This window comes from Bufo bufo, chromosome 5, assembly GCF_905171765.1.
Source record: "Bufo bufo chromosome 5, aBufBuf1.1, whole genome shotgun sequence".
NCBI lineage: Eukaryota > Metazoa > Chordata > Amphibia > Anura > Bufonidae > Bufo > Bufo bufo.
Genome location: NC_053393.1, coordinates 4,691,678 through 4,714,819, shown reverse-complemented (window position 1 = coordinate 4,714,819; position 23,142 = coordinate 4,691,678). Strand labels below are relative to the sequence as shown.

The following is a 23,142-nucleotide window of genomic DNA, read 5'->3' as shown; positions in this document are numbered from 1 at the left end:
GCACCAGCAGTCCTCTATGTAATCCTGTCATACAGTGTCTCTCCTGCACCAGCAGTCCTCTATGTAATCCTGTCATACAGTGTCTCCCCTGCACCAGCAGTCCTCCATGTAATCCTGTCATACAGTGTCTCCCCTGCACCAGCAGTCCTCTATGTAATCCTGTCATACAGTGTCTCTCCTGCACCAGCGGTCCTCTATGTAATCCTGTCATACAGTGTCTCTCCTGCACCAGCAGTCCTCTATGTAATCCTGTCATACAGTGTCTCTCCTGCACCAGCAGTCCTCCATGTAATCCTGTCACAGTGTCTCTCCTGCTCCAGCAGTCCTCTATGTAATCCTGTCATACAGTGTCTCCCCTGCACCAGCAGTCCTCCATGTAATCCTGTCATACAGTGTCTCCCCTGCACCAGCAGTCCTCTATGTAATCCTGTCATACAGTGTCTCTCCTGCACCAGCGGTCCTCTATGTAATCCTGTCATACAGTGTCTCTCCTGCACCAGCAGTCCTCTATGTAATCCTGTCATACAGTGTCTCTCCTGCACCAGCAGTCCTCTATGTAATCCTGTCATACAGTGTCTCCCCTGCACCAGCAGTCCTCCATGTAATCCTGTCATACAGTGTCTCCCCTGCACCAGCAGTCCTCTATGTAATCCTGTCATACAGTGTCTCTCCTGCACCAGCGGTCCTCTATGTAATCCTGTCATACAGTGTCTCTCCTGCACCAGCAGTCCTCTATGTAATCCTGTCATACAGTGTCTCCCCTGCACCAGCAGTCCTCCATGTAATCCTGTCATACAGTGTCTCCCCTGCACCAGCAGTCCTCTATGTAATCCTGTCATACAGTGTCTCTCCTGCACCAGCGGTCCTCTATGTAATCCTGTCATACAGTGTCTCTCCTGCACCAGCAGTCCTCTATGTAATCCTGTCATACAGTGTCTCTCCTGCACCAGCAGTCCTCTATGTAATCCTGTCATACAGTGTCTCTCCTGCACCAGCAGTCCTCTATGTAATCCTGTCATACAGTGTCTCTCCTGCCTCTATGTAATCCTGTCATACAGTGTCTCTCCTGCACCAGCAGTCCTCTATGTAATCCTGTCATACAGTGTCTCCCCTGCACCAGCAGTCCTCCATGTAATCCTGTCATACAGTGTCTCTCCTGCACCAGCAGTCCTCTATGTAATCCTGTCATACAGTGTCTCTCCTGCACCAGCGGTCCTCTGTGTAATCCTGTCATACAGTGTCTCCCCTGCACCAGCAGTCCTCTATGTAATCCTGTCATACAGTGTCTCCCCTGCACCAGCAGTCCTCCATGTAATCCTGTCATACAGTGTCTCTCCTGCACCAGCAGTCCTCTATGTAATCCTGTCATACAGTGTCTCCCCTGCACCAGCAGTCCTCTATGTAATCCTGTCATACAGTGTCTCTCCTGCACCAGCAGTCCTCTATGTAATCCTGTCATACAGTGTCTCCCCTGCACCAGCAGTCCTCTATGTAATCCTGTCATACAGTGTCTCCCCTGCACCAGCAGTCCTCCATGTAATCCTGTCATACAGTGTCTCTCCTGCACCAGCAGTCCTCTATGTAATCCTGTCATACAGTGTCTCTCCTGCACCAGCAGTCCTCTATGTAATCCTGTCATACAGTGTCTCCCCTGCACCAGCAGTCCTCTATGTAATCCTGTCATACAGTGTCTCCCCTGCACCAGCAGTCCTCCATGTAATCCTGTCATACAGTGTCTCTCCTGCACCAGCAGTCCTCCATGTAATCCTGTCATACAGTGTCTCTCCTGCCTCTATGTAATCCTGTCATACAGTGTCTCTCCTGCACCAGCAGTCCTCTATGTAATCCTGTCATACAGTGTCTCTCCTGCACCAGCAGTCCTCTTTATCCATAGTATCCAGCCCTACCCGAACCTTTCCATAGATCTTCGCCCTCTTACCTGATGTTCTGCCGTCTTCTGTGTATTTTGAAGCAGACGTTGCATCTGGGGACTGGAGACCAGAAAGGGGTCAGTGCAGATGAAAGACAATTGCTAAGTGCATGCAGCCAAACGTCATAGAAACACAACACAAGCAACAGTGAAGTTCAAGAAACCTGGAGCACAGCACGAGGGGCCACAAACGCACAGCGAGCTCTGCAGAAAAGGTGGAGTCACCCAAATATAATGCACAGGACTGTGATCTGAGTTGCAGACTATACCCAGTAGTCACATCCAGAGCTGCATTCACATCTTGATGAACGAGGAGAGATTCTGAGCAATGAACGGCCCCTACAGACTCTGAACAGCAGGATAATGACTGCAGCTCTGGATGTGAGTGGAGTATAACACAGGGTATAACGAAGATCCAGATAATTACAATAAATGCATCTACAGAAGTGTCCTGTAGATCAGAGACGACTGCAGATGGGATCGCTGCTGCCCCAATAACCTGTGATGTCACCAAGAGACATTAATAAAACCAATAGCCCTTCCCCCACCTCACAGAACACCAAACCCAGACACCACAACTCCCACCATCCATCACAACAGCCCCTAGTGCTGCCCCCATCACCAGGCGAGAGCACGGCCCTGGCAGACAAATGCGGATCTGCATTCACAGACTGGTTCTGATCCAGCATGCAACACGGTACCTGGATCTCATACACGGGTTTGGAAGACGGGATAGCAGCAAACTCTCTGTAGTCAAACTTCTTGTCTGAGAGAGACTGGAAGGCAGAGCAAGCGGTAAGAGAAGGCGACAAGCATGAGCGGGGCCACAAGAGAGGCGAAGGCGGCAAATACAGGAAAGCGCTGCCGCCGGGAATCAGCAGCACAGAGAGGAGATGGTATGGGGGAAGGGAGGCGGAGGACCGGAGATCAGCCGTACTCAGAATCCTGCCTAGCGACACCGCAAACTCCTCAAAGGGCTGCAGCAGGGCGGGTACGGGGGCCGACGCCGGAGGAGGTTCATGCAGCAGGTGCGATGGGGCGAGGTGTCCACACATCCACAGCACATGAGGTCAGTGACCACTCATGATACATCATACTGTGACCAGTGGGAACACAATGTGGGGACAACCCGCAGACAACACTGGCAGCAAATCCAGGACTTCTGCAGGGACAGGACAAGCGACGAGAACAGTGACACCTATAACATGACCACCGAGGGGTGAGGAAGGTCATAGACGAAGGTGAGGGGTGAGGAAGGTCATAGAGAAAGGTGAGGGGTGAGGAAGGTCATAGAGAAAGGTGAGGGGTGAGGAAGGTCATAGAGAAAGGTGAGGGGTGAGGAAGGTCATAGAGAAAGGTGAGGGGTGAGGAAGGTCATAGAGAAAGGTGAGGGGTGAGGAAGGTCATAGAGAAAGGTGAGGGGTGAGGAAGGTCATAGAGAAAGGTGAGGGGTGAGGAAGGACATAGAGAAAGGTGAGGGGTGAGGAAGGTCATAGAGAAAGGTGAGGGGTGAGGAAGGTCATAGAGAAAGGTGAGGGGTGAGGAAGGTCATAGAGAAAGGTGAGGGGTGAGGAAGGTCATAGAGGAAGGTGAGGGGTGAGGAAGGACATAGAGAAAGGTGAGGGGTGAGGAAGGTCATAGAGAAAGGTGAGGGGTGAGGAAGGTCATAGAGGAAGGTGAGGGGTGAGGAAGGTCATAGACGATGGTGAGGGGTGAGGAAGGTCATAGACGAAGGTGAGGGGTGAGGAAGGTCATAGAGAAAGGTGAGGGGTGAGGAAGGTCATAGAGGAAGGTGAGGGGTGAGGAAGGTCATAGAGATAGGTGAGGGGTGAGGAAGGACATAGAGAAAGGTGAGGGGTGAGGAAGGTCATAGAGAAAGGTGAGGGGTGAGGAAGGTCATAGACGAAGGTGAGGGGTGAGGAAGGTCATAGACGATGGTGAGGGGTGAGGAAGGACAGAGAAAGGTGAGGGGTGAGGAAGGTCATAGAGAAAGGTGAGGGGTGAGGAAGGTCATAGAGAAAGGTGAGGGGTGAGGAAGGTCATAGAGAAAGGTGAGGGGTGAGGAAGGTCATAGAGAAAGGTGAGGGGTGAGGAAGGTCATAGAGGAAGGTGAGGGGTGAGGAAGGACATAGAGAAAGGTGAGGGGTGAGGAAGGTCATAGAGAAAGGTGAGGGGTGAGGAAGGTCATAGAGGAAGGTGAGGGGTGAGGAAGGTCATAGACGATGGTGAGGGGTGAGGAAGGTCATAGACGAAGGTGAGGGGTGAGGAAGGTCATAGAGAAAGGTGAGGGGTGAGGAAGGTCATAGAGGAAGGTGAGGGGTGAGGAAGGTCATAGAGATAGGTGAGGGGTGAGGAAGGACATAGAGAAAGGTGAGGGGTGAGGAAGGTCATAGAGAAAGGTGAGGGGTGAGGAAGGTCATAGACGAAGGTGAGGGGTGAGGAAGGTCATAGACGATGGTGAGGGGTGAGGAAGGTCATAGACGAAGGTGAGGGGTGAGGAAGGTCATAGAGAAAGGTGAGGGGTGAGGAAGGTCATAGAGAAAGGTGAGGGGTGAGGAAGGTCATAGAGAAAGGTGAGGGGTGAGGAAGGTCATAGAGAAAGGTGAGGGGTGAGGAAGGTCATAGAGAAAGGTGAGGGGTGAGGAAGGTCATAGAGAAAGGTGAGGGGTGAGGAAGGTCATAGAGAAAGGTGAGGGGTGAGGAAGGTCATAGAGGAAGGTGAGGGGTGAGGAAGGTCATAGAGAAAGGTGAGGGGTGAGGAAGGTCATAGACGAAGGTGAGGGGTGAAGAAGGTCATAGACGATGGTGAGGGGTGAGGAAGGTCATAGACGAAGGTGAGGGGTGAGGAAGGTCATAGACGAAGGTGAGGGGTGAGGAAGGTCATAGACGAAGGTGAGGGGTGAGGAAGGACATAGAGAAAGGTGAGGGGTGAGGAAGGACATAGAGAAAGGTGAGGGGTGAGGAAGGACATAGAGAAAGGTGAGGGGTGAGGAAGGTCATAGACGAAGGTGAGGGGTGAGGAAGGTCATAGACGAAGGTGAGGGGTGAGGAAGGTCATAGAGAAAGGTGAGGGGTGAGGAAGGACATACATGAAGGTGAGGGGTGAGGAAGGACATACATGAAGGTGAGGGGTGAGGAAGGACATACATGAAGGTGAGGGGTGAGGAAGGACATACATGAAGGTGAGGGGTGAGGAAGGACATACACGAAGGTGAGGGGTGAGGAAGGACATACATGAAGGTGAGGGGTGAGGAAGGTCATAGAGAAAGGTGAGGGGTGAGGAAGGACATACATGAGGTTAGCAGACAGGCAGTAATGGCTGACGGGATGCACAGATCTCAGGTACTGCAGATGATGAGAGTACTCACCAATCTTCCAGGGGACGTCAGGAGCCGGGGGCTGTAATCTAAGGACAGAGGTATAGAGGTCACATGCATGTACAAGTCTCCGGTCCCATCATCTCCCTGACACACAGCAGGTACTTACCTTCTAGAGGGGTGGGTGATGGGGTGGGAGCTGGGGACGGGGATTCTGCCAGCTGCTCCAAAGTGCTGCGTTTCCGTCCTTCCTTGGAGCGGGCGATGACGACCTGCGCCTTCAGAGCGTCCTGCTCCAGAGACTTCATCCTGAAACACAGAGTCAAATAAGAGCGGGAATAACGCCGGAGGCTCCGTCCTTCCCGCAAAACACCCTGGACTCCGCAGCCGCCCCCCGGAGGATGCACCAGATCACAAATGTGGTGTAGCATGGGCGGCAGGGAGAACAATGACAGTGGCCGCCATATTACAATGATGATGTCATCACTAGGACAGGATGCATTGACCGCAGCTTTGCACCAGCTGCCCCCAGGCACCATGACGGTGAAAGATGGGACAGATATCTACAGGGAATGTTCCCCATGCAACGTGTCCTTCATGCACCAACCAAGACTGCTCCAGAAAGCTTCACCGCTCCGTAAAGGGCTCGTCAATGTCCGCCCTCCAACACCATTCCTTTTTTTTTATATATCAATAGGTCCAACATTCTGAACTGTGGGAGAAACACAGCTCCAAACCCCCTGCTCTGATAGCGCATGATAACATTCTGCAGCCACCACTAGAGGGCACTACAGAGATGGGGGGTGATTTCATGTATTCGCTGGCGTCTCTCTTCAGTCTGTTGTATGGGATAAAGGTTACGGCGGATCGATTGTGGGTGTAGTGTCCCTTTAAGAGCACACGACAGGGCGTCAGACGTGACTACACAAAACACAGGATGAGCCCGGCTTCAGGTGAGCGGCTGACACACGGAAACCAGCACTCGGAGGTTATGGGTGAACACGACAGACGCAGGGCCTTAGTACATGCCAGTGTGCTGCCCAGTGACATGCATTGTGACCCGGCTGCCCGTTTGCTGGACATGCTACAAGCCGGGCACGGTGCACAGTGAGGGGGTTCGGCTCACACCTGCTGCCGTCCTCGGGGGTTCGCGGCCGCTGCTGCCGGGACAGGTAAAGCTTCTTGGCCAAAGACTGTTCATACTGCCTAATACTGTCCTCCAGAGAGCTGCCCGGGGGCAGGAGGAGGCGAGAGGGGAGAGAAAGAGACAGAATGAGGAGACCCCAAATACATCAAGAAGAGGGAGAAACCCCAAAGATCTCACATACAGCGAGGAGGGGGAGACGAGAGGTAAGACAAAAAGCAGAGACCCCAAATACATCAAGGAGAGGGGGACAGGAGGACATGGGAAACCCCAAATATCTCATACACCGAGGATGGGGAGGGGGTCAGGAGGAGGAGAGAGGGGGTTATAGGAGACAAAAGACCCCAAATATCTCATATACATGAGGGGGAGGAAAGCAGGAGACGACAGAATACAGGTAAGGGGGGGGGGGAGAGACCAGAGACCCAAATATCTCACATACACAGAGGAGAAGGAGAATGAGGGACACGGTCCGTTTTCCAGATATAAGCGGGGGCCGGACGATGCAGTGATGACTCCTCCCCCGCGCAGCTTCTTACCTGGCAGCTCTCCACATGGCTCTCTTCTCCGCCTGCAGTGCTCTGCGCTCCGCCGGTGACAGCTGCATCTCCTGCTCCGTCAGCTCCGGGCTCTGCACCCTCAGCCGCTCTTGCAGACGTCTCTCTGCTTTGGCAGTGCGCACTGGAGCCGCCCCGTCTGTGCCCCCGGGGTACACAGGACTCAGGCTACAGGGACAAGGAGGCAGAAAGTGAGCAGAACTGGGCGCAATAAATAAGCTAAATATAATCCCATGGGCCCCGCAACGCCACGGGCAGGAAAGGCAGTTGTCTCACCCCGACATGGAGTTGGGTCTCTGCTCCGGCCGGTATGCATCCTCCAGAGAATTCCTCTGAGACTCTGATGGAGAGAATCTGAAAGACACAGAGACGTCAGCAGCCCCCCCAACACCCCCAAACCAAGCGGCGGCACCCACAGACAGACTGGAGGTACTCACCCAGCCAGAGAGGACAGACTGCCACCATCCACACGCTCCACCTTGTACTCCACACCCTCAATGAAGACGCTGGTTGGGGTGCTGGGTCCCACCTTCCTAGGACTGGAGTCGCCTGGGTTTCCTTCTTCCTCCTCCCGTAACAGCTGCGCCCGCTTCATCTGGATCTTTCGGGCTGAGAAATAAAAAGACGAGGAATAAGGAAGGCACACGAGGCGTGACAATGGCGCAGTGATGGGTCAGGGCACACGAGGCGTGACAATGGCGCAGAGATGGGTCAGGGCACGCGAGGCGTGACAATGGCGCAGAGATGGGTCAGGGCACGCGAGGCGTGACAATGGCGCAGAGATGGGTCAGGGCACGCGAGGCGTGACAATGGCGCAGAGATGGGTCAGGGCACGCGAGGCGTGACAATGGCGCAGAGATGGGTCAGGGCACGCGAGGCGTGACAATGGCGCAGAGATGGGTCAGGGCACGCGAGGCGTGACAATGGCGCAGAGATGGGTCAGGGCACGCGGCTCGGCGCGACAATGGCGCAGAGATGGGTCAGGGCACGCGAGGCGTGACAATGGCGCAGAGATGGGTCAGGGCACGCGAGGCGTGACAATGGCGCAGAGATGGGTCAGGGCACGCGAGGCGTGACAATGGCGCAGAGATGGGTCAGGGCACGCGAGGCGTGACAATGGCGCAGAGATGGGTCAGGGCACGCGAGGCGTGACAATGGCGCAGAGATGGGTCAGGGCACGCGAGGCGTGACAATGGCGCAGAGATGGGTCAGGGCACGCGAGGCGTGACAATGGCGCAGAGATGGGTCAGGGCACGCGAGGCGTGACAATGGCGCAGAGATGGGTCAGGGCACGCGAGGCGTGACAATGGCGCAGAGATGGGTCAGGGCACGCGAGGCGTGACAATGGCGCAGAGATGGGTCAGGGCACGCGAGGCGTGACAATGGCGCAGAGATGGGTCAGGGCACGCGAGGCGTGACAATGGCGCAGAGATGGGTCAGGGCACGCGAGGCGTGACAATGGCGCAGAGATGGGTCAGGGCACGCGAGGCGTGACAATGGCGCAGAGATGGGTCAGGGCACGCGAGGCGTGACAATGGCGCAGAGATGGGTCAGGGCACGCGAGGCGTGACAATGGCGCAGAGATGGGTCAGGGCACGCGAGGCGTGACAATGGCGCAGAGATGGGTCAGGGCACGCGAGGCGTGACAATGGCGCAGAGATGGGTCAGGGCACGCGAGGCGTGACAATGGCGCAGAGATGGGTCAGGGCACGCGAGGCGTGACAATGGCGCAGAGATGGGTCAGGGCACGCGAGGCGTGACAATGGCGCAGAGATGGGTCAGGGCACGCGAGGCGTGACAATGGCGCAGAGATGGGTCAGGGCACGCGAGGCGTGACAATGGCGCAGAGATGGGTCAGGGCACGCGAGGCGTGACAATGGCGCAGAGATGGGTCAGGGCACGCGGCTCGGCGCAGAGATGGGTCAGGGCACGAGGCGTGACAACGGCGCAGAGATGGGTCAGGGCACGCGGCGTGACAACGGCGCAGAGATGGTTCAGGGCACGCGGCGTGACAACGGCGCAGAGATGGGTCAGGGCACGCGGCTCGGCGCAGAGATGGGTCAGGGCACGCGGCTCGGCGCAGAGATGGGTCAGGGCACGCGGCTCGGCGCAGAGATGGGTCAGGGCACGCGGCTCGGCGCAGAGATGGGTCAGGGCACGCCGCCAATGTCACAGGAAGGACATGAGGTACACTGGTGTCATGGGGAGAGCACGAAGCGTGTTGTATTTTGTCTTGGTGGGGGTCACGCGGCTCGTCAATGGTGTCACAGGGAGGAGACGCACTTCCAACTTGCACCCACCATCCTCTTCCTTCATTTTTCGCAGATCGTCCTCCCCAACCAGGGACACGCGTTTCGGGGGTCGCTCGCTTTGCTGCTGTTTCACATCCATCTCAAAGTATTTTTGTCTCTCTCTGAAGGATCGCTGCTCAGGGCTGTCCAAACCCTAAAAACAAAAACAGGGGTCACATAACTGGCAGAATGACCCCTTCAAATAACATACGCCAAGTATAAAGCCCCCCGCCGTGTAGAACGCACCCCCTCCGCTGACACTCACCTCCGGCGTCACACAAGGACGCTCGGGGGTCCTGGGACTTGAAGGATCCTGAAAGAGATAAGAAAAAGGGTCCGTCTTAGAGTCACAAGTTTGGCGCAGACACCGGATGCTCCGCACTGAACCATCGTAGGTGGAAGGGTTACCTGCTGCTCGGGGCCGGGGTGCACGGAGGGAATAGCCGCAAACGTCTTATACACCTGCCGGGTGGTGGTGAGGAGGCCATCACTGGGGGAGGAGGGAGTAGTCTGCGGGGGAGACGTGAACCACATGTGACCTTCATAACCCAGACCCCCAAAAAGCTTCCCGGATAAGACTAAAGAATAGGGGCAGTGGCCGGCAGGAGAGCTGCGTACACTCTGCTGTGTCATGTGACCGCACTTACCGGTCGGCTGTCGCCTTGGCTCAAAAAGTTGATGGACGCCTGAAACAGAAAAAAGAAAATAAAATGTTAAACAGATTAGTCGTGTCCCCCATAGTACAGAGATGCAGGTGCAACTACTACTCCCATCATCCAGAGAGGAGATGCCACAATGAGAAAGACACAAGCCAACACTCCGGACATGTATGAGCAGGGGCCATACATGTGCAGCAGCAGCAGCAGCAGCAGGACCGCCTGGAGCCCCCCCTCCGCCCCCTCAGGACTCGGGGGGGCCCCCCTCCGCCCCCTCAGGACTCGGGGGGGCCCCCCTCCGCCCCCTCAGGACTCGGGGGGGCCCCCCTCCGCCCCCTCAGGACTCGGGGGGGCCCCCCTCCGCCCCCTCAGGACTCGGGGGGGCCCCCCTCCGCCCCCTCAGGACTCGGGGGGGCCCCCCTCCGCCCCCTCAGGACTCGGGGGGGCCCCCCTCCGCCCCCTCAGGACTCGGGGGGCCCCCCTCCGCCCCCTGAGGACTCGGGGCCCCCTCCTCACCCTCAGGACTCGGGGCCCCCCTCCGCCCCCTCAGGACTCGGGGCCCCCCTCCGCCCCCTCAGGACTCGGGGCCCCCTCCTCACCCTCAGGACTCGGGGCCCCCCTCCGCCCCCTCAGGACTCGGGGCCCCCTCCGCCCCCTCAGGACTCGGGGCCCCCTCCTCACCCTCAGGACTCGGGGCCCCCTCCTCACCCTCAGGACTCGGGGCCCCCTCCGCCCCACTGTATCCCCCTGTTAATTCTATGGTGGCCGCACGCTTCCAGCACCGCTCATCTTAGGACGGGACTGTTCCCGGCAGAGATCCCCGCCGCCCTTTACACGGGCAGTAATCCGATAATGGGGTGAAATCCCGAAACCCAGATCTGACGTCATGAAGGCACGGGCCCCCCACAACGTATCCCGACCCCTCCCGGAGGACAGACCATGCAGGACACAGCAGAACACCCCTCCTCCATTAGATCAGTATTAAGGTTACGGCAGCCAGCGTCAGGCAGAGGCCGCTGGAAGCAGAAAGCAGGTACAGGTCACTTACAAATCGGGTCTCCCTGCCAGCGGGGCGACAGGAGCGAGCTGGGGCCGCCTGACACACAAGAGCAAAGTAATGTGTCACACAGAAGAAACAACAGAAGGGAAAGGGGTCTCTAGAGTAACAGCAGACCGGCGGCTGCGGGGTCCCCTCTGCAGGACATGGGCTTTTATACATGACTGGGGGCATCACTTGTCTGCCGCGTTGGAAAGGGGTCTCTACAGTAACAGCCGACAAGGAGCTCACCTGCTGCGCACTCGAGGGGGAAGGCGAAGACGCGGCGTCCCTCTTGCTTCCAGTTGTAGAGTCCACAGATGGTGTCTGCAAAGAAATAAGGGGAACATTACTATGAAACCAGGGGACACGTCACCCTGTGAGGGATGCGGCCCGAGGACGACGCCATCCGCTGCAGAGATCCACAGCTCATTCCTTCTCCACGGCAGAAGGAAGCATGCAGCACACGAGCGCCCCGGCCGCCCGTCACCGGCACAGACACCGCACAAGTCATTACTGAAAGGACGTGGAAACAAGACAAACATCACTGCACCAACAGGTCCCTCCGCTCTGGTGGAACCACAAGGCTCAGCATTCTAGTGAGGTCAGTGTGCAGGGACAATGGGGGCACCTGGGGACAGGGAGGATGGCCGACACATTACCAGATGGGAAATTAGACTCTAAGCTCCTGGGATGATGGGAGTGATACCTCGTGTGAGATAAGGAAACAAGATTGTAAGCTCCTGGGGTTGGGGGGATGATGGGAGTGTTTCCCACACCAGCGGTGACAACTCTTTGTCAGTGACAGCTGCTGGCAAGTGTCAGACTGAAGGCCGGGAGCTGCGGGGGACAGGTGCTCGGAGGGACCAGGGGCCGGAATGTGGGACCGGGAGATAAAAGCTGCAGGGTCTAAATGTGGCATCGTTATCTGGGAAGGTTCTTAAAGGGGACATTCCAGAGAATAAGCGTCTATGCAATATGTCTCCTGCACCTGTGCATCCTCTGCTAGTATGTACCATGTCTCCTGCACCCGTGCATCCGCTGCTAGTATGTACCATGTCTCCCTGCACCCGTGCATCCTCTGCTAGTATGTGCCATGTCTCCCTGCACCCGTGCATCCTCTGCTAGTATGTACCATGTCTCCTGCACCCGTGCATCCGCTGCTAGTATGTACCATGTCTCCTGCACATGTGCATCCTCTGCTAGTATGTACCATGTCTCCTGCACATGTGCATCCGCTGCTAGTATGTACCATGTCTCCTGCACCCGTGCATTCTCTGCTAGTATGTACCATGTCTCCTGCACCCGTGCATCCGCTGCTAGTATGTACCATGTCTCCCTGCACCCGTGCATCCTCTGCTAGTATGTGCCATGTCTCCCTGCACCCGTGCATCCTCTGCTAGTATGTACCATGTCTCCTGCACCCGTGCATCCGCTGCTAGTATGTACCATGTCTCCTGCACATGTGCATCCTCTGCTAGTATGTACCATGTCTCCTGCACATGTGCATCCGCTGCTAGTATGTACCATGTCTCCTGCACCCGTGCATTCTCTGCTAGTATGTACCATGTCTCCTGCACCCGTGCATCCTCTTCTAGTATGTACCATGTCTCCTGCACCAGTGCATCCTCTGCTAGTATGTACCATGTCTCCTGCACCCGTGCATCCTCTGCTAGTATGTACCATGTCTCCTGCACCCGTGCATCCTCTGCTAGTATGTACCATGTCTCCTGCACCCGAGCATCCTCTGCTAGTATGTACCATGTCTCCTGCACCCGTGCATCCTCTGCTAGTATGTACCATGTCTCCTGCACCTGTGCATCCTCTGCTAGTATGTACCATGTCTCCTGCACCTGAGCATCCGCTGCTAGTATGTAACGTGTGTCCTGCACCTGTGCATCCTCTGCTAGTATGTACCATGTCTCCTGCACATGTGCATCTGCTGCTAGTATATAACGTGTGTCCTGCACCCGTGCATCCTCTGCTAGTATGTACCATGTCTCCTGCACCCGTGCATCCTCTGCTAGTATGTACCATGTCTCCTGCACATGTGCATCCGCTGCTAGTGTGTAACGTGTGTCCTGCACCCGTGCATCCTCTGCTAGTATGTACCATGTCTCCTGCACCTGTGCATCCTCTGCTAGTATGTACCATGTCTCCTGCACATGTGCATCTGCTGCTAGTATGTACCATGTCTCCTGCACCCGTGCATCCTCTGCTAGTATGTACCATGTCTCCTGCACCCGTGCATCCTCTGCTAGTATATAACGTGTGTCCTGCACCCGTGCATCCTCTGCTAGTATGTACCATGTCTCCTGCACCCGTGCATCCTCTGCTAGTATATAACGTGCGTCCTGCACCCGTGCATCCTCTGCTAGTATGTACCATGTCTCCTGCACCCGAGCATGCTCTGCTAGTATGTACCGTGTCTCCTGCACCCGAGCATGCTCTGCTAGTATGTAACGTGTGTCCTGCACCCGTGCATGCTCTGCTAGTATGTACCGTGTCTCCTGCACCCGTGCATCCTCTGCTAGTATGTAACGTGTCCTGCACCCGAGCATCCTCTGCTAGTATGTACCATGTCTCCTGCACCTGTGCATCCTCTGCTAGTATGTACCATGTCTCCTGCACCTGTGCATCCTCTGCTAGTATGTACCATGTCTCCTGCACATGTGCATCCGCTGCTAGTATGTAACGTGTGTCCTGCACCTGTGCATCCTCTGCTAGTATGTACCATGTCTCCTGCACATGTGCATCCGCTGCTAGTATGTACCATGTCTCCTGCACCCGTGCATCCTCTGCTAGTATGTACCATGTCTCCTGCACCCGTGCATCCTCTGCTAGTATGTACCATGTCTCCTGCACCCGAGCATCCGCTGCTAGTATGTACCATGTCTCCTGCACCCGAGCATCCTCTGCTAGTATGTACCATGTCTCCTGCACCCGTGCATCCTCTGCTAGTATGTACCATGTCTCCTGCACCCGAGCATCCTCTGCTAGTATGTACCATGTCTCCTGCACCCGTGCATCCGCTGCTAGTATGTACCATGTCTCCTGCACCCGTGCATCCTCTGCTAGTATGTACCATGTCTCCTGCACCCGAGCATCCTCTGCTAGTATGTACCATGTCTCCTGCACCCGTGCATCCGCTGCTAGTATGTACCATGTCTCCTGCACATGTGCATCCTCTGCTAGTATGTACCATGTCTCCTGCACCCGAGCATCCTCTGCTAGTATGTACCATGTCTCCTGCACCCGTGCATCCTCTGCTAGTATGTACCATGTCTCCTGCACCCGTGCATCCTCTGCTAGTATGTACCATGTCTCCTGCACCCGAGCATCCTCTGCTAGTATGTAACGTGTGTCCTGCACCCGTGCATCCTCTGCTAGTATGTACCATGTCTCCTGCACATGTGCATCCTCTGCTAGTATGTAACGTGTCCTGCAGCCGAGCATCCTCTGCTAGTATGTACCATGTCTCCTGCACCTGTGCATCCTCTGCTAGTATGTACCATGTCTCCTGCACCTGTGCATCCTCTGCTAGTATGTACCATGTCTCCTGCACATGTGCATCCGCTGCTAGTATGTAACGTGTGTCCTGCACCTGTGCATCCTCTGCTAGTATGTACCATGTCTCCTGCACCCGTGCATCCTCTGCTAGTATGTACCATGTCTCCTGCACCCGTGCATCCGCTGCTAGTATGTACCATGTCTCCTGCACCTGTGCATCCGCTGCTAGTATGTAACGTGTGTCCTGCACCTGTGCATCCTCTGCTAGTATGTACCATGTCTCCTGCACCTGTGCATCCTCTGCTAGTATGTACCATGTCTCCTGCACCTGTGCATCCTCTGCTAGTATGTACCATGTCTCCTGCACATGTGCATCCTCTTCTAGTATGTACCATGTCTCCTGCACCTGTGCATCCTCTGCTAGTATGTACCATGTCTCCTGCACCTGTGCATCCTCTGCTAGTATGTACCATGTCTCCTGCACCTGTGCATCCGCTGCTAGTATGTAACGTGTGTCCTGCACCTGTGCATCCTCTGGTCATGTACATTCAAGACACACAGATGATATCACCCGACATGTCACATGTACAATACTCCTATCATCTAACCTGAGTGTGTGTGTGTTGTGGGGAAGTTTAAGCCTCGAGACCCCAAATATCACTCAGACTCAGCTGCAGGTAATCCAGGTCCATGGTTCCCCAAGTAAGGTGAGAAGATGACAGGAGGGTGCACCTCTGAAGAAGGGTGCTGCCCCTGATCACGTCTGGTTGTTGGGGGCCTCAGTCGGTCACTTGTGAGGAGCACCGAGGTTAGTGGCATCCCTCGGGGCATTCGTAGATACCTGGCGCATCACCAGCGAGCGAACGTCCCGCTGCAGCCGCAATGTCAATGTAAAATTCTCCACCCCCACCTCACGGACTGACAACGATGTGCACACATGACAGACGGGGTGTCAGTGACTGTTACAGCCAGAAGCGTGTGGGATACGTGGGTGCAGGCCATGTGGTAAAAAGCACAGACGTGACACAATGTAAACAGCGGTGTCCACCATGAGGGGCCACAGAACCAGTGAATGAGACCTCATGCTACAGACCCGCCGCTGGCCAAGGCTACCATGTGACAACGCAAGCTCACACGTGGGGACACCACACACGTGCAGTACAAAACACACGGTGCCGCTTGCCTTCTTGGAGTACACAGTGGTCTTCAGGACCCCCGAGTTGCCATATCCCGTGGGAGGACCACCTAGACAGACGCTGTCGGAGCCCAGCCGCCTCTTGTTCGCCAACACAAAGGGGTTTTCACTGAAAAGGATGGACTGACAGTCCACACGCACATCCTCCGCATCCGTCTCACTGGAGGGGGCTACGGCCTCCGCCGGCACATCTGCATGGGGTGGCGGTGTAACCGGAGGGGCGGGAAGGCAGGCTGGGCCATTGGCTACCACTGTAGGGACAGGGTGGACAAGGGCCACAGGGACAGGGGCAGGAGCAGGAGGGCAGGCAGTGTCCATTCCCAAGGGGAGCTGCAAGATTAACAGAGGAGGAGAGGGTAAAAGATGAGAGAAAAGGCAAGATGGAGGGGGAACACAGCGCAAGACCACCCCACAACCAACTTCATTAAGATTTCTGTTTTGTATCCTTCACCATTTTCAGGATTTCTGCTTCCTTTCAGTGATTAGTCACTTTCCTCCTAACATTCAAAGGCTAAAAAGGCATTTGCACACACTGCTGAGGGTCTGTTACAATGTATCAGTGTATATAATGGTTAGCAGCATGCACCACTCTCCTGTCCGGTCTTCGGTCCTGAACTGATACACTGTAACAGCTCCAGCAGCAGTGTAAGCAGGGACTAGGTCGAGGCCGTAAATCAGTCCCTGGATGGAACCATTCACCCAGAGCTATCCTCACCCTGACAGACCGCAGGGAAAAGTGCGACCAATCCGATCAGTGCACAACATTGAAAGGGGTCACTAACAGGGCCCCCGAAAAAGACATCAGACCAGAAGGAAATACAGCACAAAAATCCACCAACAACCAGGATAATCACGGAGGCGAGAGGTACCCTGTGCCCCATACCTCCTACACCAAAGAACACCACGTTCAATGTGTCTACAACCTACAAGATAACAGGGAGCAATAGACTGTATTCTCCTGTCCTACAGTCATCCTCCCCCCTGAAATGGCTGATAACAGGGGGCAATAGACTGTATTCTCCTGTCCTACAGTCATCCTCTCCCCTGAAATGGCTGATAACAGGGGGCAATAGATTGTATTCTCCTGTCCTACAGTCATCCTCTCCTCTGAAATGGCTGATAACAGGGGGCAATAGATTGTATTCTCCTGTCCTACAGTCATCCTCTCCCCTGAAATGGCTGATAACAGGGGGCAATAGACTGTATTCTCCTGTCCTACAATCATCCTCCCCCCTGAAATGGCTGATAACAGGGGGCAATAGATTGTATTCTCCTGTCCTACAGTCATCCTCTCCCCTGAAATGGCTGATAACAGGGGGCAATATACTGTATTCTCCTGTCCTACAGTCATCCTCTTCCCTGAAATGCCTGATAACAGGGGGCAATAGACTGTATTCTCCTGTCCTACAGTCATCCTCTCCCCTGAAATGGCTGATAACAGGTAGCAATAGACTGTATTCTCCTGTCCTACAGTCATCCTCTCCCCTGAAATGGCTGATAACAGGGGGCAATAGACTGTATTCTCCTGTCCTACAGTCATCCTCTTCCCTGAAATGGCTGATAACAGGGAGCAATAGATTGTATTCTCCTGTCCTACAGTCATCCTCTTCCCTGAAATGCCTGATAACAGGGGGCAATAGATTGTATTCTCCTGTCCTACAGTCATCCTCTCCTCTGAAATGGCTGATAACAGGAGGCAATAGACTGTATTCTCCTGTCCTACAGTCATCCTCCCCCCTGAAATGACTGATAACAGGGGGCAATAGACTGTATTCTCCTGTCCTACAGTCATCCTCCCCTGAAATGGCTGATAACAGGAGGCAATAGACTGTATTCTCCTGTCCTACAGTCATCCTCTCCCCTGAAATGGCTGATAACAGGAGGCAATAGACTGTATTCTCCTGTCCTACAGTCATCCTCTCCCCTGAAATGGCTGATAACAGGAGGCAATAGACTGTATTCTCCTGTCCTACAGTCATCCTCCCCCCTGAAATGACTGATAACAGGGGGCAATAGACTGTATTCTCCTGTCCTACAGTCATCCTCTCCCCTGAAATGGCCGATAACAGGGAGCAATAGACTGTATTCTCCTGTCCTACAGTCATCCTCTCCTCTGAAATGGCTGATAACAGGGGGCAATAGACTGTATTCTCCTGTCCTACAGTCATCCTCTCCCCTGAAATGGCTGATAACAGGGGGCAATAGATTGTATTCTCCTGTCCTACAGTCATCCTCTCCCCTGAAATGGCTGATAACAGGGAGCAATAGACTGTATTCTCCTGTCCTACAGTCATCCTCTCCCCTGAAATGGCTGATAACAGGGGGCAATAGACTGTATTCTCCTGTCCTACAGTCATCCTCTCCTCTGAAATGGCTGATAACAGGAGGCAATAGACTGTATTCTCCTGTCCTACAGTCATCCTCTCCCCTGAAATGGCTGATAACAGGGAGCAATAGACTGTATTCTCCTGTCCTACAGTCATCCTCTCCCCTGAAATGGCTGATAACAGGGAGCAATAGATTGTATTCTCCTGTCCTACAGTCATCCTCTCCCCTGAAATGGCTGATAACAGGGGGCAATAGACTGTATTCTCCTGTCCTACAGTCATCCTCTCCCCTGAAATGGCTGATAACCGGGAGCAATAGACTGTATTCTCCTGTCCTACAGTCATCCTCTCCCCTGAAATGGCTGATAACAGGGGGCAATAGATTGTATTCTCCTGTCCTACAGTCATCCTCTCCCCTGAAATGGCTGATAACAGGGGGCAATAGACTGTATTCTCCTGTCCTACAGTCATCCTCTCCCCCCTGAAATGGCTGATAACAGGGGGCAATAGACTGTATTCTCCTGTCCTACAGTCATCCTCTCCCCTGAAATGGCTGATAACAGGGAGCAATAGATTGTATTCTCCTGTCCTACAGTCATCCTCTCCCCTGAAATGGCTGATAACAGGGGGCAATAGACTGTATTCTCCTGTCCTACAGTCATCCTCTCCCCTGAAATGGCTGATAACAGGGGGCAATAGACTGTATTCTTCTGTCCTACAGTCATCCTCTCCCCTGAAATGGCTGATAACAGGGGGCAATAGACTGTATTCTCCTGTCCTACAGTCATCCTCTCCCCTGAAATGGCTGATAACAGGGGGCAATAGACTGTATTCTCTGTCCTACAGTCATCCTCTCCCCTGAAATGGCTGATAACAGGGGGCAATATACTGTATTCTCCTGTCCTACAGTCATCCTCTCCCTGAAATGGCTGATAACAGGGGGCAATAGACTGTATTCTCCTGTCCTACAGTCATCCTCTCCCCTGAAATGGCTGATAACAGGGAGCAATAGACTGTATTCTCCTGTCCTACAGTCATCCTCTCCCCTGAAATGGCTGATAACAGGGGGCAATAGACTGTATTCTCCTGTCCTACAGTCATCCTCTCCCTGAAATGGCTGATAACAGGGGGCAATAGACTGTATTCTCCTGTCCTACAGTCATCCTCTCCCTGAAATGGCTGATAACAGGGGGCAATAGACTGTATTCTCCTGTCCTACAGTCATCCTCTCCCCTGAAATGGCTGATAACAGGGAGCAATAGACTGTATTCTCCTGTCCTACAGTCATCCTCTCCCCTGAAATGGCTGATAACAGGGAGCAATAGACTGTATTCTCCTGTCCTACAGTCATCCTCTCCCCTGAAATGGCTGATAACAGGGGGCAATAGATTGTATTCTCCTGTCCTACAGTTATCCTCTCCCCTGAAATGGCTGATAACAGGGGGCAATAGACTGTATTCTCCTGTCCTACAGTCATCCTCTCCCCCTGAAATGGCTGATAACAGGGGGCAATAGACTGTATTCTCCTGTCCTACAGTCATCCTCTCCCCTGAAATGGCTGATAACAGGGAGCAATAGACTGTATTCTCCTGTCCTACAGTCATCCTCTCCCCTGAAATGGCTGATAACAGGGGGCAATAGATTGTATTCTCCTGTCCTACAGTCATCCTCTCCCCTGAAATGGCTGATAACAGGGGGCAATATACTGTATTCTCCTGTCCTACAGTCATCCTCTTCCCTGAAATGCCTGATAACAGGGGGCAATAGACTGTATTCTCCTGTCCTACAGTCATCCTCTCCCCTGAAATGGCTGATAACAGGTAGCAATAGACTGTATTCTCCTGTCCTACAGTCATCCTCTCCCCTGAAATGGCTGATAACAGGGGGCAATAGACTGTATTCTCCTGTCCTACAGTCATCCTCTTCCCTGAAATGGCTGATAACAGGGAGCAATAGATTGTATTCTCCTGTCCTACAGTCATCCTCTTCCCTGAAATGCCTGATAACAGGGGGCAATAGACTGTATTCTCCTGTCCTACAGTCATCCTCTCCTCTGAAATGACTGATAACAGGGGGCAATAGACTGTATTCTCCTGTCCTACAGTCATCCTCTCCCCTGAAATGGCTGATAACAGGAGGCAATAGACTGTATTCTCCTGTCCTACAGTCATCCTCCCCCCTGAAATGACTGATAACAGGGGGCAATAGACTGTATTCTCCTGTCCTACAGTCATCCTCTCCCCTGAAATGGCTGATAACAGGAGGCAATAGACTGTATTCTCCTGTCCTACAGTCATCCTCCCCCCTGAAATGACTGATAACAGGGGGCAATAGACTGTATTCTCCTGTCCTACAGTCATCCTCTCCCCTGAAATGGCCGATAACAGGGAGCAATAGACTGTATTCTCCTGTCCTACAGTCATCCTCTCCTCTGAAATGACTGATAACAGGGGGCAATAGACTGTATTCTCCTGTCCTACAGTCATCCTCTCCCCTGAAATGGCCGATAACAGGGAGCAATAGACTGTATTCTCCTGTCCTACAGTCATCCTCTCCTCTGAAATGGCTGATAACAGGGAGCAATAGATTGTATTCTCCTGTCCTACAGTCATCCTCTCCCCTGAAATGGCTGATAACAGGGGGCAATAGACTGTATTCTCCTGTCCTACAGTCATCCTCTCCCCTGAAATGGCTGATAACAGGGGGCAATAGACTGTATTCTTCTGTCCTACAGTCATCCTCTCCCCTGAAATGGCTGATAACAGGGGGCAATAGACTGTATTCTCCTGTCCTACAGTCATCCTCTCCCCTGAAATGGCTGATAACAGGGGGCAATAGACTGTATTCTTCTGTCCTACAGTCATCCTCTCCCCTGAAATGGCTGATAACAGGGGGCAATAGACTGTATTCTCCTGTCCTACAGTCATCCTCTCCCCTGAAATGGCTGATAACAGGGGGCAATAGACTGTATTCTCCTGTCCTACAGTCATCCTCTCCCCTGAAATGGCTGATAACAGGGGGCAATAGACTGATCTCCTGTCCTACAGTCTTCCTCTCCCCTGAAATGGCTGATAACAGGGGGCAATAGACTGTATTCTCCTGTCCTACAGTCATCCTCTCCCCTGAAATGGCTGATAACAGGGGGCAATAGATTGTATTCTCCTGTCCTACAGTCATCCTCTCCCCTGAAATGGCTGATAACAGGGGGCAATAGACTGTATTCTCCTGTCCTACAGTCATCCTCTCCCCTGAAATGGCTGATAACAGGGGGCAATAGACTGTATTCTCCTGTCCTACAGTCATCCTCTCTCCTGAAATGGCTGATAACAGGAGGCTATAGATTGTATTCTCCTGTCCTACAGTCATCCTCTCCCCTGAAATGGCTGATAACAGGGACAATAGACTGTATTCTCCTGTCCTACAGTCATCCTCTCCCCTGAAATGGCTGATAACAGGGGGCAATAGACTGTATTCTCCTGTCCTACAGTCATCCTCTCCCCTGAAATGGCTGATAACAGGGGGCAATAGACTGATCTCCTGTCCTACAGTCTTCCTCTCCCCTGAAATGGCTGATAACAGGGGGCAATAGACTGTATTCTCCTGTCCTACAGTCATCCTCTCCCCTGAAATGGCTGATAACAGGGGGCAATAGATTGTATTCTCCTGTCCTACAGTCATCCTCTCCCCTGAAATGGCTGATAACAGGGGGCAATAGACTGTATTCTCCTGTCCTACAGTCATCCTCTCCCCTGAAATGGCTGATAACAGGGGGCAATAGACTGTATTCTCCTGTCCTACAGTCATCCTCTCCCCTGAAATGGCTGATAACAGGAGGCAATAGACTGTATTCTCCTGTCCTACAGTCATCCTCTCCCCTGAAATGGCTGATAACAGGAGGCTATAGATTGTATTCTCCTGTCCTACAGTCATCCTCTCCCCTGAAATGGCTGATAACAGGGACAATAGACTGTATTCTCCTGTCCTACAGTCATCCTCTCCCCTGAAATGGCTGATAACAGGGGGCAATAGACTGTATTCTCCTGTCCTACAGTCATCCTCTCCCCTGAAATGGCTGATAACAGGGGGCAATAGACTGTATTCTCCTGTCCTACAGTCATCCTCTCCCCTGAAATGGCTGATAACAGGGGCAATAGACTGTATTCTCCTGTCCTACAGTCATCCTCTCCCCCCCTGAAATGGCTGATAACAGGGGGCAATAGACTGTATTCTCCTGTCCTACAGTCATCCTCTCCCCTGAAATGGCTGATAACAGGGAGCAATAGACTGTATTCTCCTGTCCTACAGTCATCCTCTCCCCTGAAATGGCTGATAACAGGGGGCAATAGACTGTATTCTCCTGTCCTACAGTCATCCTCTCCCCTGAAATGGCTGATAACAGGGGGCAATAGACTGTATTCTCCTGTCCTACAGTCATCCTCTCCCCTGAAATGGCTGATAACAGGGGGCAATAGACTGTATTCTCCTGTCCTACAGTCATCCTCTCCCCTGAAATGGCTGATAACAGGGGGCAATAGACTGTATTCTCCTGTCCTACAGTCATCCTCTCCCCCCCTGAAATGGCTGATAACAGGGGGCAATAGATTGCACTGACTTTCAGGCTGTCGGTGACCACTGAAGACAACCCAGACCTGAGGAGTAGATTTTGGACAGACCCAGGAATGAAGATGTGGCCCTTCCCTGCAGGCAGACATGGAGAGATTATACACACAGAGGACATGGTGAAGGTGGGGTAATGGGGGGCACATGTGCAGGTACTCACGGCTCTGATGTCCGAGGTGCGATCTGTTCTCCTCACTCCCCAAACTACATTACCAGGAGGGAAACAGGAAGAAGATCTTCCAAAAATAGTGAGGGGGAGGAGGGGGCACCTCCCGTAATCAGAGGGTCTGGAATGGCAGCTGTGAGCCGGGATGGCAGGAATAGATCCTGACACAAGGAATGACACATTCCCTCAAAACCACCACATTCCTCACCCATCCCCCAGCCCAAAGTGACATCGCAACTGTCCAAACAGCAAGTCCTACAACCTGCCCAGTGCCGCCGGCACCACACGTCAGCCCAACGCCAGTCGCTGGCACCATACGTCAGCCCCACGCCAGTCGCTGGCACCACACGTCAGCCCCACGCCAGTCGCTGGCACCACACGTCAGCCCCACGC

The 23,142-nt window shown here is 53.8% G+C and overlaps 1 protein-coding gene across 17 annotated transcripts in view; it reads right to left on the bottom strand.

Annotated features, from left to right (window-relative positions):
• SCRIB (scribble planar cell polarity protein) overlaps positions 1-23,142 on the bottom strand; it is a 140,789-nt gene that overhangs the window by 44,874 nt on the left and 72,773 nt on the right. For 7 of the 17 annotated variants that reach the window (XM_040432462.1, XM_040432464.1, XM_040432473.1 and 4 more), the window contains 15 exons: positions 15,625-15,966; positions 11,184-11,258; positions 10,944-10,991; positions 9,887-9,925; positions 9,648-9,749; positions 9,505-9,552; positions 9,249-9,393; positions 7,386-7,557; positions 7,225-7,302; positions 6,931-7,116; positions 6,376-6,474; positions 5,417-5,556; positions 5,299-5,336; positions 2,632-2,706; positions 1,940-1,991 (listed from right to left, as the gene is read on the bottom strand). In XM_040432462.1, coding sequence (XP_040288396.1) covers positions 1,940-1,991; positions 2,632-2,706; positions 5,299-5,336; positions 5,417-5,556; positions 6,376-6,474; positions 6,931-7,116; positions 7,225-7,302; positions 7,386-7,557; positions 9,249-9,393; positions 9,505-9,552; positions 9,648-9,749; positions 9,887-9,925; positions 10,944-10,991; positions 11,184-11,258; positions 15,625-15,966 — 1,639 coding nt within the window. Of the gene's footprint in view, positions 1-1,939; positions 1,992-2,631; positions 2,707-5,298; positions 5,337-5,416; positions 5,557-6,375; positions 6,475-6,608; positions 6,692-6,831; positions 7,117-7,224; positions 7,303-7,385; positions 7,558-9,248; positions 9,394-9,504; positions 9,553-9,647; positions 9,750-9,886; positions 9,926-10,943; positions 10,992-11,183; positions 11,259-15,624; positions 15,967-23,142 lie in introns of those variants that run through there. The other 10 variants (XM_040432476.1, XM_040432478.1, XM_040432479.1 and 7 more) reach the window with 7 other exon arrangements.